Here is a 14,396-nt window from a genome sequence, read left to right as displayed (position 1 = left end):
AGCAGAGTTAGAAAAATTGCCTAATAATTGGTCTGCTCAAACATGCAAGCTGTTTGCACTCCGTCAAGCCTTAAAGTACAGAACCAGGAAGGAACCATCTATACCAATTCTAAGTTAATTTAGACTAAACAAGGTCTTATAGACAGCAAAGGATAATTGAAATTCCAAACTTACAAGGGTTTAAACAGAAGTAAAGTTTGCTAAAAGTTAACGGTGTAACATGTATTATCCTAACTTCTAGTCTTGTGGCCTTAGACAGTTTAGTCCACAGACATAAAGGAAGTTCACTTTGGAAAAGTGGTTATCTTAAAAAAAAAAACAACTCTATCTCAATCCTGACTCAAAAGGTTACCTACATCCTCTCTGAAATGAATTTGCATAAGGACAGTTGTTTATGGGAGTGCATCTTGATGGGGTAGCTGGGTTGTTATGAAATACTCAGGAACCTAGCCCAGCTCTAGAACTCACCTCTGAGTGCAAAGGCAATGTTGGGCATGCTGGTAAAAGACCACTAGAATCCAGCAGCCTGGACCCCTTTCTTTGTTGTCAAGAAAGGCAGGAAAACAGGTGCAGGACTGCTACATCGGTGAGCATAACTAATCTGATAAGCAGAGGTCCATGGGTGGTTATGCATCTTGGAAAGGAGTAAGTATTATGACCACAGAGGATGCTCTAGGACTAATGCTCATCAGAAAATGACTAGGGGTGCTGTCATCCCTATGTTCTTTATTCAGATGGGAAACTTTCCCACAAGCCAAAACACCCCTAAGATGTATTCTGGAGAATTCGGGCCAGTCAGAGTGTATGTACCTTTTTCCCTCTCAGACTTGAAACAAATTAAAATAGACTAGGTAAATTCTCAGATAACCCTGATGGTTATATTGATGTTTTACAAGGGTTAGGACAATCCTTTGATCTGACATGGAGAGATATAATGTTACTGCTAGATGAGACACTAACTCCAAATGAGAGAAGTGCCGCCATAACTGCAGCCTGAGAGTTTGATGATCTCTGGTATCTCAGTCAGGTCAATGATAGGATGACAACAGGAAAGAGAAAAATTCCCCACAGGCCAGCAGGCAGTTCTCAGTGTAGACCCTCACTGGTACGCAGAATCAGAACATGGAGATTGGTGCCACAGACATTTGCTAACTTGCGTGCTGGAAGGACTAAGGAAAACTAGGAAGAAGCCTATGAAATATTCAATGATGTCCACTATAATACAAGGAAAGGAAGAAAATCCTACTGTCTTTCTGGGGAGACTAAGGGAGGCATTGAGGAGGCACACCTCTCTGTCACCTGACTCTATTAAAGACCAACTAATCTTAAAGGATAAGTTTATCACTCAGTCAGCTGCAGACATTAGAAAAAACTTCAAAAGTCTGCCTTAGGCCCAGAGTAAAACTTAGAAACCCTATTGAACTTGGCAACCTTGGTTTTTTATAATAGCGATCAGGAGCAGGTGGAATGGGACAAACGGGGTTAAAAAAAAAAAGAAAAGGCCACTACTTTAGTCACGGCCTTCAGGCAAGAGGACTTTGGAGGCTCTGAAAAAGGGAAAGACTGGGCAAATCGAATGCCTAATAGGGCTTGTTTCCAGTGCGGTCTACAAGGACACTTTAAAAAAGGTTGTCTGACTAGAAATAAACTGCCCCCTTGTCCATGCCCCTTATGTCAAGGCAATCACTGGAAGGCCCACTGCTCTAGGGGACGAAGGTCCTCTGAGTCAGAAGCCACTGACCAGATGATCCAGCAGCAGGACTGAGGGTGCCTGGGGCAAGTGCCAGCCCATGCCATCACCCTCCCCAGGTATGCTTGACCATTGAGGGCCAGGAGGTTAACTGTTTCCTGGACACTGGCGCGGCCTTCTCAGTCTTACCCTCCTGTCCCAGACAACTGTCCTCCAGATCTCTCACTATCCGAGGAGTCCTAGGACAGGAAGCCACTAGATACTTCTCCCAGCCCCTAAGTTGTGACTGGGGAACTTTACTCTTTTCACATGCTTTTCTAATTATACCTGAAGGCCCCACTCCTTTGTTAGGGAGAGACATCCTAGCAAAAGCAGGTGCCATTATACACTAGAATTAGGAGAAGGAAAAAGGGTAAATATATATACGTATATAGGTATGCTTACCTAGTCCTCTATGCCCACACAGCAATATGGAGTGAAAGGGAATTCCTAACTTCCGAGGGAACACCTATCAAACATCAGGGAGCAATTAGGCCCCCAAATTCTCCTTACCTCTGAATCTACTTCCTCCAATCCCTGCCTAAAGATAATTTTATGGCAAAGAGAATTTGCTTGTGTCTCTCCAGGTGACAATCGGGTGCCTGTGTGGGTGCCCACCAAACATCTGAAGATCTTTCATAAGCCACAGCATCTAGTGGACCCACCTGTACAGTGCAAATTGAAGGTTTGAAAAGCCTCAATTTGCTTTGCCTGTGCCTTCTGTTACAAGGGGCCTGTTTCTCATTATCAGTGGCCTCCCGGCTACAGCCACAAAAGTTTTTGCCTCTGTGTCAGTAGATTTACTAACATGGAGGTGAGGGTATGCTTGTGTTTTTGCAGTAGATGAATGAACCATGTGGATGCCCTCAAGATGTGTGCGACCATGGAATGGGAGACTGAAGGGACCCATGGATTCCAACCATGGACCGGGTTCCCCCAGTACGAGCCATGAGCCAGTTGAATCTGAATGTGAAGAAGGAACGAAGACCGACCAGAGTCATGGATGTTTAATGGACCAATGCTTTCCGACTCAGTTCCTTTCTACCCTGAATACAAGAGACCCTAATAGTTAGGCAGGAATATTATCACCTCTATTCAGCATGAAGTTACAGAAGATGGACCTTCATCCTTCTGCAACCCCTAGGATTAAGGGTCCTCTTGTAATAAGGGAAAGGGGAGATATGTGGGAAGCATTCAAACCAGAGTAACTCCAGTTTGAATAAGGGCTAAGAAAAATGAAGCTGGATCACCAACTGGCAATTAAAGGCTGCACAGCCTATAATTGCCTTGCTCAATTAAAAGAGGTCACCTTTTATGCTAGTAATAATGATAGTAATAATTATACCTTCTCTTTTACAAAAAAGAGAAAGGGGGCATGTTGGGAAAAAGCTGAGTGTTGGGAAGAAAGCTGAGGCAAGGCTTGCATGTCCGACATAATGTCCTCTGGAATGTGTCTAGACTTGCTGACTCCTTGCTTCTAGCCTTCCTAGGCTCCTAGATTGATTGTATTCCCATTATCTCAAGTAGCAGAACATGTTCCTTATAAATGCTAAACCATCACAGCTGTAGATCATGTGCCTGCCCTTTTGACCTCCTCATTCTCACCACCTGTTTCTTTGTTGGATTACCAATAAATAGCATGGGCTTCCTGAGCTCAGGGCCTTTGCATCCTCCACAGTCGCGATGGCCTCCCTGGTCCCATTTGACTTCTCAAACTGTCTTTTTCTCAATCCTTTGACTCCGCCAGACTTCATTGCCCCCACCACCTGGTGTTGGGTCTGATAACCCCAACATTTCTATGCCTTTCTCACATCCAGGAGAGACTGAGAATCTGATACCTTTAAAAGTCTGAAAAGAAACATTTACCATCTATTCTCTCTGAAGGAGTCTTCATGTATCTAACAAGGCCAGCTTTGCTAGCTAATGTTCTTCTTTTCTCTCTCTCTCAACCTTTCTTGCCACTCAACCTGATTTACCAATATAACCTGTTTCTGGCCATGCTCTCAGTCTGCATTCTTTTCTGTAGCCTCAGGATGGTACTGTAAACCAAAAATGAAATTTTAAGCACCCCCAGCCAACTGAATGGACCCCTCCTCTCAGTCAATGGCATTCTAAAGTTAACCTGAGACAGGAGGTCTGGCCATGATGGAATTGGGTGATTGGATGTACCTCATTATACCCTCCTCCCTTATGGAATTCAGGCACAACTAACCAGCATTAACATTAAAACAGAGACCTTAAGATAATTTATTCTCTCTGAAGCCTGCTACCTGGAAGCTTCATCTGCATAATAAAAGCTTTTATCTCCACAATCCCTTATCCTAACCCTCTCTTGTATTGATCCCAGGTCTTTAGATAAACTCAACCAATTGCCAATCAGAAAATCCTTCTATGACCTGGAAGCCCCTGCTTTGAGTTGTTCCACCTTTCTGGACCAAACCAATATATACCTTATGTATATTAACTGATGTCTTATGTTTCCCTAAAACATATAAAACCAAGCTGTAAACCAATCACCTTGGGCACGTGTTCTCAAGATCTCCTGAGGCTGTGTCACAGGCATGTCCTTAACCATGGCAAAATTACCTCTACATTGATTGAAGCCTATCTTAGTATTGGTTTACAGTATAAACATTTCTGTAAATCATTGAGAGGCTGGGTTTTCATTCTGAAGGCTCCCATGCATACATGTTAAATAAATTTGCAATATTGTTCTCCTGTTAGTCAATCTGGCTCATGTCAGTGATTTTATAGTGAAACTTTAGGGGTCCAAGAGCCTATGGCCCTCACAGAATGTTGGTAGTGAGGACTAAGTTCTGTTTTTTGTTTTGTTTTGTTTTTGTTTTTTAATCTTGGCCAAATTCCTACCTAAAGGGTCTGGGGAGTCATGCCCTACAAACCATAAATTCTCATCAGATGGGTTTTATTTAACCCTTTATATCATGACTTACTTTCCAATCTGACTCTGGCATAGCATTACGAGACAAGGAAGAAAATAAAAATATTTTACCCCAGAACATATTTCTCTGCCATATCTTGAAATTGCCCAGCAAAGTCTTTTGTGGGAAAAGTCCACATTCTATAGGAAATCCCCTTTCCCCTTTGTTTTCTTTCTTTCCTTTCCATATCCAGGAGATAATCAACTAAGAGACAGGCACCCTTTTAAGTCCAGTAAGAAGCATTTTACAACCTGCTCTCTCTCTCTCTGAAGTCTGCTATCTGAGAGATTCCTCTGCACAATAAAACTTGGTCTCCACAATCCTTTATCTTAACCTGAACATTTCCTTTGATCCCAAGTCTTCAGATAAACTTAATCAATTGTCAGTGAGAAAATGTTTAAATTTACCTATAGCCTGGAAGTTTCCACTTTAAGTTGTCTTGCCTTTCTGAACCAAATCTATGTATTTCTTAAATGTATTTGATTGATGTCTCATGTATCCCACAGATATATAAAACCAAGTTACACCCTGACCACCTTGGACACATGTTCTCAGGACTTCCTGAGGGCTGCGTCACAGGCCATGGTTGCTCACATTTAGCTCAGAATAAATCTCTAAACATATTTTACAGAGTTTCACTCTTTGTCAACAATAGTTTGGTGCCCAAACACATGGGGCCTCAGATAAGACTCAGGACCCCAAAGGAGTTGCCCAAACTCAGAGCTAAGGTACCAGCAGGGCCCACTGAAGCCTACCTGACTTTGAGCTTCTCCTCCGGTGGAACTGGTAAGTCCTCCTGAACCCCAGACCTCCCTTTGGTTGATGGTCCTTGATTTATTCTGAGTTGGTATTCTCCTAGGAAGTTGTTGTTTCAGGATCCTTATTCTAGTTCAGAGCTGCATTCTACATGGAATTCTCTCTTGCTTTTTCTCCTAAAATTTATCTTGATTTGGTTCATCCGTGCGCATTTGCTTAAGGAACTGAACTGTTGTTTTCATAGATAAATGACAGACTGAATTTTTTAGCTCCAAAGAGAAAGGGCATTTGCTCCTCCTAGTCAAAAATGTACCCTGGGTGACCAAGGGCCTTGTGGGAGTGTCTGGGGGGTTGACCCTCCCCAACATGCAGCAGCCCTACAGGGAAATCCCCAACAAAAATTAATTTAAAATTGCTCATCCAGCAAATGCATATAAGGGCTGATCACCCAGGGTTTTGAGCCCTCTCAGAGGTCATAGACCTCTGGAGAGAGAAACCCAGACACCTGGGAGGGCAGGAATGACTCAGTGGTGATACACTGTGGAGTCCTGCCCACAAGCAGCACACATTGATCCATCACACAAAAACCCTCACACATTGATCCATCACACAAAAACCCTAGGCTACAGCTCAGTTCCTCCTTTTAAGAAGAAAAAAAAGTGAGAAACAAATCTAAGAATAAGGAGAAAACAAGGAGAATGATCCTTTTCTGGGCACTCTGTAGGTTTTATGACATCTCTACTTGCCAGAGTTTATATAAAATAGAAGTAATATGGTCTTCGTGCACATTTACATTAAGGAAAAAGATTCCTAAGGTCGACCTGCAAACTATAGAGTACCTAGGTTCTATTTTCTTTTCTGCCTGCTTTAAATGTGCTGTTACTTTTCTACTGAGATAAAAACCACCGTTTGGATCTGTTTTTTGCAAGCTGGCAAAGTTGTATTTATCCCATGGCTAAAGTACTGAAGTAATAGCTATGGGAACTTTGTGTGTGTGTGTGTGTGTGTGTGTGTGTGTGCATTTAAAGGCCTTTATCATAGGCTTCTATAATTTCATGTTCAACTGGCAATTGAATCCATTTTAGTTTCCCTCTAGCATACCAGACTTTCTCTTTGTACCTTATGATGTAAATTTTACTATCTGATTTCACCTGAGTTGCCTTTCATATGCAAATTTAAGGCTATTTAGCTGACAACTGCCTAGGGTAAGATTTTTTAAAATGGCAAAAAGAAAAAGGTCTTTATGAGTCTATACAATGTGCTTCTACCAGCATGCCTAATACATCATATATTTATGTGTGTGTATACAATATTTTCACGACTAAAAATATATGAAGAGGCTGGGCCCAGTGGCTCATGCCTGTAATCCCAACACTTTGGGAGGCTGAGGCGGGCAAATTACCTGAGGTCAGGAGTTCGAGACCAGTCTGGTCAACGTGGTGAAACCCCATCTCTACTAAAAGTACAAAAATTAGCCGGGCATGGTGGCACATGCCTGTAATTCCAGCTACTCGGGAGGCTGAGGCAGGAGAATTGCTTGAACCCGGGAGATGGGGGTTGCAGTGAGCTGAGATTGTGCCACTCCAGCCTGGCTGACTAAGCAAGATTCTGTCTCAAAAAAAAAAAAAAAATCATAAAATAAAATAATATATATACACACACATATATGAAGAGCTCTGATTAACTGGCTTTTAAAAAGTGCTTAAATCAGATACTAAAAAAAAAAAGACTAGTTAAATGCTTTTTCAAGTTCACGTGACTTAAGTAAAATCTTTACTTAAATAAGATTTTATTTTAGTAAAGATTTAGCTGGCTTTAAAATTATTGGCCAAATAACAGCAATGTCTTTAGAATTGTTAGCATTTTGTTTGCACCTATTGATCAAGTCGTTTCATGTTTATTCCTGCAGAATACTATAAGATTTGCCATGTTATAAACTATAAAACCCAGCCCAAGACAGAGGGATCTTTGATTGTATATGCTTATGAAATATTGTTGGCTTAAATGAAAACAGCTAAATACTGAGTTATTGGTATAAATATCCTTAAAAGTAACCATAAGTTTTATTACTTAGGTAAACACCTGAAATTCACAGCTATAAAAATGGTTAATAGAAAAGTAACTTAAAAAATATTGGCTATCACTTTTTTGCAAATAATCCAGGTAAACTACTAAATTAATCAGGTAAATGTAATGGAATAAATGCTTGTAAACAAACCTGTCATAATTTAGGATCTAAGGTTATTATTTGATATTAAGTATCTGGGTAATTTCCAATTTAAGAATTTTTAACGTTTTTATTAAAGGTAAAATATCTTTGTCTAATTCAAACCTTATTTAAGGGTTATATATGAAACAAGGTAAACCAGGCAATAAGGGTGATATAAAGAAAGTTATAAAAATAAACAGGTATTTTTGACAAAAAAATTTAAAAAGGCTTAAAGAAAAGATATTTTATATAAGAAAGAATCTTGTGTGGTAAATTTTTGTCCAAAATAAAAATGGTGAGATTGTACAAGAAAGAGGGGTATTTAATATAAAACAGTCTGAATACTTGTGAATGAACTACGTAAGTCATAATAACATTAATAAAATAAATTTTTGAGGGAGTTATGTAATTCAGTTTTCTATAACTAAAAATAATCATAATAATCTTTCTAGAGATGGGTCTTTAATATTTTAAAAAATGCACTAGCACAAACCTAAGTAATTGGTTAAAACAAGATTTTATTAGAAATATTGACTTTTTTTGGGGGGGGGATGGAGTCTCACTCTGTCACCCAGGTTGAAGTGCAGTGGCATGATCTCAGCTCACTGCAGCCTCCACCTCCTGGGTTCTAGCAATTCTCCTGCCTCAGCCTTCTGAGTAGCTGGGACTATAGTTGTGCACCACCACCCCTGGCTAATTTTTCTATTTTAGTAGAGACAGAGTTTCACCTTATTGGCCAGGCTGGTCTCGAACTCCTGACCTTGTGACCTGCCCAGCTCGACCTCCCAAAGTGCTGGGATTACAGGTGTGAGTCACCATGCCTGGCTGACTTATTTTTAATGCAAGAAGTTTTTCAATTTTTAATTGTTTCTTTAACATTCTTCAGATTGATATCTTAAAAGTGCTATTCTTTCTCTTTTGAAAAGGCCTTGAAGGGTGGCTCTCTCCTTCACCTTTTGTTGGCTCCTGTAACTTTTACTAGTTATGTAAAGTAAGGGAGAAAAATTGTTTTTGAAAACAGACAAATAAAGTAACTTTTGAGCATGTCTTTTATTCTGCATGCCTGTTATATCTCCATATTTGTATGTGTCATGTGGAAGTGATATTTCACTTCAAAACTACATGAAAGAGTTCTAATCAACTAACTTTTAAAATGTAAGTGCCTATCAGATTGGCAAAAGCTAGCTCAGATGCCCTTTTAATTTACATAACCTTGATAATCTGTGCTAAAAATTTAGTTTGGTAAATTTAATCTCAAAACTCTCCAGTAATTTAAAAATCTTAAAGTCATGTTTTAACCCTCGGGTTTTGCCCCCACCAACCCCCCAAACTGAAAATTCGGGTGACTAAAAAGTTAAAATACTAGAAGCACAAAATATGCATTTGTTAACATTTTATAAACACAAAGATGTCAATTCTCAAAAAAATGTAAGTTTCTTTTTGGTTAAGAAACATTTAAGAGTTGCTTTATAATGAAGGATAGTAACTCTCGTAACTGTCAAACTATAAATGTTATTTATCTCTCCTTATTTACTTTAAGGAAGCCAATATCATGGTATTCTGAAGACCATATGAATCTCTCTCATTTGACATCCCATTGGGCCTGGATCTGTTTCACTGCTAATGCTCTGCTTCCAAAATTACACAAGTTGCCTTCCTCTGGGCCCAGGAACTATCATGGAAGAGGTGGGAATGTAAGATTGTAAGGGCCAGCTTTGAGGTATACAATTAGGACAAGACCAAACCCTCCAAATCAAGAAGAGCGTACCAAAAAAAATGCCTAAACAGCTGGTAAAACAAGTTTAGTTGTCTTCTAAACTCTTATGTGTCACTTTTGCATACATCCAACCACAAAACTTTTCTGCTTACTGTAAAATTTAAATATATATATATTTACTAACAGGATAAAGTACCTTGTAACAAACCCTCCTGGGTATAATACTGCCAGTTATAAGTTGTGAAGATAAATACGTCTATACATATATACATATTTTAAATTATTTTTCAGAACAATGCTTATATTTTGAATAGCTAATTGCTATAAGTCTGTAACAGAAACCAAGCTTACAGTAACTCAACACATAAAAGTTAAAAAGAAGCCAGTCTTGTAACTTTGTCTTTTGGTTCTATTGTCGGGTTTTTTGTTTGTTTGTTTGTTTTTTCAGACAGAGTCTCTCTCTTTTCACCCAGGCTGGAGTGCAGTGGCACGATCTCGGCTCACTGCAACCTCTGCCTCCTGGGTTCAAGCAATTCTCCTGCCTCAGCCTCCTGAGTAGCTGGGATTACAGGAGCCCACCACCATGCTCAGCTAATTTTTGTACTTTTGGTAGAGAAAGGGTTTCACCATGTTGGCCAGGCTGGTCTCGAACTCCCAACCTCAGGTGATCCACACACCTTGGCCTCCCAAAGTGCTGGGATTACAGGTGTCAACCACCACGCCCAACTTTTTTTTTAACTTAAAATAATTTTAAGAAGTAAGGAATGCCTGTCCACATCCATTCCTATCTGGCCTAGAACAATTAATTGGCTATAAGTCTTTTGACTCCTAAGGTCCTCAGCCATGGGCAGTCCTGCCAAGGAAAAAATGACAGTGCAGAATTATGACTTCTCCTGTGACAAAATCTTTTCTCTCCCAGATACCAGTATATGGTCCAATTCAAAAGTGGTGGGAAAAATAGATTCGTCTACTGTTAACAAGTCTATAACAATTTAGATACCGAGGGACAGATGTTTCTTGCATTTAATTTACACCCTCCTCAGGATGCTTTATCTATGGAAACACATTGACCAGAAAAGATATTCAATTTATTAAATTCTGAGTTAATGTTGGTCCCCAATTTCCAAATAAGATTTATCATAGGGTTCAAATAACTCTTAATAAGTAAGGTAACCACACTGTGAGTCTGATCAAAGAATATGATGATTCATGCAGTGTTTATTCTGGCTGATTGATTCGTTTACTGCTCTCTGATGCCACCTATAACCTTGGATGCCCAAATCTTCACTATCTTTATGATAGACATTTTCTTGTAAATGTTATGCCAGATACAGCAAAAGGGAAAGGCACAATTAAAGACCCAGATCATGATAGCTCAGAACATAGATCTGATCTGGGATTTTTTTAAAAAAGACTAAACCCTAAGCCTGACTCCATCTCGTCCCTTAAACTCCATCTCTTCCCCCCATTATCCAAAAAGCTAATATTTAAAACTATTACCATCAAATCAGAGGACCAAAGTACACAAAGTGGGCAGAGTCTCAGATGGAGTCATTAGTTATGCCCTGATAAGATGTGTACCGAGTTTGGACCAAGGCCATCATCTGAGGAATGTTGCAAAACTTGGCTGTCATAAGAGCTTTGAAATACAGACGGAAACAGAATATAGCCAGACTGAAGCTTCATGAGTAAAATCAAATTATAATTCAGAGTTAGCTCTGTAAGGGCAATCATTAAACTCTGATATTTTAACTTTTATGTCTAAAACATGATAGCTCTGATTTTTGAAGCAGCCATTTCAATTTCAGAGTCCCTAAACGATACATAAATTCCCACAAGTTTCAAAGAGTGTATTTTGGTTTAACTTAAAATTAACTCTCAAACATAGGAAGATGCAAAAATAAAGTTGTGTTAAGATAACACCACACACCCAACAGCCTGGCAAAAATTAATAAGTCTTACAATACCAAATGTTGGCAAGAACATGGAACAATGGAAATTCTCCTGCCCTGCTTATATAAGGAAGCATAAATTGGAAGATCGTGTGGTATTGTGTTGTATCAGTGTGACCCGCAATTCCTTTCCTTGAAAAACTACAGAAATGCATGCATCAAACAAATCCTAGGTGGTGTGTCCTAGGATTCTATGCAGCATTAATCATCAATAGCCTCAAAGTGAAAACTACAGAAATGTCCATTAATAGTAGGACTGGTATAAGAAATTGTGGTATTTTCATAAAATAGGATGCTGCACAAAATGAAGATAAACTACAGTAATATGCAACAACAGGGACACATCTTAGAAACATAATTATTATGTAATAATGTAGCATTACATGTGTGAAGTTCAAACACATATAAAATAAAATTTTTGGTTAGGGATAGTTCCTTAGGAGGTAAATTATAAAGGCAAGTAAGGAATTAACAACATGAAAGTCAAGATAGTTGTTTCCTTTAAGGGAGATGGAAGTCTCTGAGGTGCTGGCAATGTTATGTTTTTTTGACTTGGGTGAGTGGTTACTTAGGTATTTTCTTTTTAATAATTTATTAATCTGTAAATTTCTGTCTTATGCATTTTCTGTATAACTGTTATTTCACAATTCAAATATTTAAAAAGGAATCAACCCACAATCATGCAAGGCTCACTGAGTTTCCTTTGAATCTCTGGATCTGCTTTAATTTAACTAATTAACTTTCGATCATTATCACCACCAACACTTAACACAAACACACACACACACACACACACACTCCCCAAAGAACCAGAGGAAAAACAGACCATAATGTATCAGATTACTTAAAATCCTCCGCAAAGATGTTGTTACAAGCCACTTCTACCATACCTGGTGAAATCTTGCTGCAGAATCATTCGAAATATAGATGGTGCCCCATAAAACTGGTTGATGGGGTATTTCAACAATGCCTGGAAAGGGAAGAGAGAAGAAATTTTATTTTTACAGTTAAGATTAAACTAACAACCAATTATTAGCAGTCTAGTTCTGACCTTCCCTCTAGAAGAGCCCACTTATTCATTTCTTAATCATTTAAATACACATATATTGAGCATGGATTTCATACATGGTATGCATCAGGTACTGATGGGGGAATACAAAAAGTGAGGTAATGTTCCAACTCCTATGCTGAGTAGGTGCTAATAGGATAAAACAGGACTTGAATGATAAGGCAGAAGTTGGTAAATGTCATAAGAAATATTTGAAGTACAAAAGTTCTGTAAGAACACAGGAGAGGGAAATACTCCTAGTTGTGTGTCCCAGGGGGCTTGATGGAAGAGGTGGTATTTAGTCAGGACATTAGCAAATAGATATGGTGTCTACAGGCAGAGAAACAGGGACTATCTTGGAGATAGATGAAATAACAAGAAATAGGGTCTCGGGAGCTAAAGAAACATTTAAGTCAAGTCAAATAATATGATTTATTTGGATCCACTGGAGAGGAGCAATAATTAAATTTAGGAAGATAAGGTAAGTTGGAGTCAGGTTATTTAGACTACAAAATGTTTGGTATTCATGATTAATTAGTTGGATGTATTCTCTTTTCAAGTTTCAGATCAGCGTGGAGATACACTAAGAGAGTGAAGAACAGTAAAGAGAAGAGAAAGTGGGTTTGGGTGTCTTAATTTAAATCCTCTTCCTTAATTTGTCCATAATTCTATTTCCTTATCTGTAACATGGGAATGTCCATATAGTCCATGTAGAATCATGATTAAATATAATTGTCATTTGTGGACAAATCTGGCTCTACTTCCAGTCCCTCCCTTCATAGACCCAGTAAGCTTTCAATCTCTAGCCTCTACCTCTTTAATATCTCACATTTATATATGCTTTTAAAATGTTTGTCCTACTCTCACCCTTGGCCCACTGCTCCTACCCCAACAGGTGTCTTTCCATGTCTGTGAAGGTCTCAGGCCCATGCCAGCAATGTCTGTGTCAGTAACCTCACTCCAAGCACAGAGAGTTGGATTGGTGACTTGGTGACAGACAATTGCCTTAGGCTGTGTTGGTAGAAAACCTGAGGCAGGACTGGCTTGTCTGTCATGATGTAAAAGAGTCTTGGAACGTGTCCTGGGTCCAGGGCCTAAACCCCCTCATGGCCTTTGGAACACCAAGCTCTGTGCCAAAGGGTGGAAGGCTGCCCTGCTGCACCATAATCCAAGCCCAGGGCATAAAACCCCTTGTGGCTTGGATGGAATCCAGGGCTCAGGGCATAAAACCCCTCATGCACAGATTTGTTGGTTGCTCTCCCAGGCTTGTAAACATGTTCTCCGTTATCTCAGGTAGCAGAGCATATTACATATGCATCAAAGAAAATGCTAAACTGTCACAGTTATGCTTGATGCACCGCTACCTTTCTACCCCCACGTCCTCACATCCTCACCTCTTTACCACCACATCCGCATGTCCTCACCACCTGCTTCTTTGTTTGATCACCAATAAATAGTGTGGGCTCCCAGAGCTTGGCCTTCACAGCCTCCATATCAGTGTTGGCCCCCTGGACCCACCTTCTGCACTCTTGTCTTTTCTCATTCCTTTGACTCTACCGGACTTTGTAGCCCCCACAGCCTCATGTTGGGTCTGATCACCCCAACATTTGGACCACTCAGCCTCTAGTTGACCTGGACTGGGTATCTGGGAAGGGGGAATGTCAGCCCTGAAATGCTGTGATTGCTATGTTTGACTATGTGCATCTAAAGTAGCAAAAGTAGTTCTACAAACAGAAAGAAGGAAGCAAACCTATAGAGAAAAGCAGAGGAGACACTGAAGCTGCCTTGATTCTTAGTATCTTTCTAGTTTCTGTTTTAGATCTTTATCAAGCTTATATTGCTCTTCTACAGAATAATGAGCTATTCTAATTCCCGCTTCCATGTATTTCTTTTTCCACTAAGCTACTTTGAAGTAGGCTTCTGTTACTGGCAGCCAAGGGAGCTCTGTTTAGTAGGTAAGAATTAGACATCATAGGTGTCTGGGGCCTTTCCCAGAACTTGGCACTAAGTAGGTGTTCACCAAATGTGGGCTCTGACTATTATCAT

The 14,396-nt window shown here is 39.6% G+C and overlaps 3 protein-coding genes across 6 annotated transcripts in view; 1 reads left to right on the top strand and 2 right to left on the bottom strand.

The window, feature by feature from the left end:
- THUMPD1 (THUMP domain containing 1) overlaps nucleotides 1-4,457 on the top strand; it is a 67,342-nt gene extending 62,885 nt beyond the window's left edge. The window contains exon 9 of the transcript XR_013410832.1: nucleotides 2,570-4,457. The gene's annotated coding sequence lies outside the window, so the exon portion shown is untranslated. The remainder of the gene's footprint in view (nucleotides 1-2,569) is intronic.
- LOC696244 (acyl-coenzyme A synthetase ACSM2B, mitochondrial) overlaps nucleotides 1-14,396 on the bottom strand; it is a 130,941-nt gene that overhangs the window by 43,404 nt on the left and 73,141 nt on the right. The window lies entirely within an intron of this gene.
- The window catches only part of ACSM1 (acyl-CoA synthetase medium chain family member 1), a 58,269-nt gene that overhangs the window by 20,854 nt on the left and 23,019 nt on the right, over nucleotides 1-14,396 (bottom strand). For both annotated transcript variants that reach the window (XM_001089283.5, XM_077986442.1), the window contains one exon: nucleotides 12,193-12,272. In XM_001089283.5, the coding sequence (XP_001089283.1) occupies nucleotides 12,193-12,272 (80 nt within the window). The remainder of the gene's footprint in view (nucleotides 1-12,192; nucleotides 12,273-14,396) is intronic.

The sequence above is a fragment of the Macaca mulatta genome, chromosome 20 (genome assembly GCF_049350105.2).
Source record: "Macaca mulatta isolate MMU2019108-1 chromosome 20, T2T-MMU8v2.0, whole genome shotgun sequence".
NCBI lineage: Eukaryota > Metazoa > Chordata > Mammalia > Primates > Cercopithecidae > Macaca > Macaca mulatta.
Note: the sequence above shows the minus strand (reverse complement) of the source record. Positions and strands in the feature narration are given on the sequence as shown.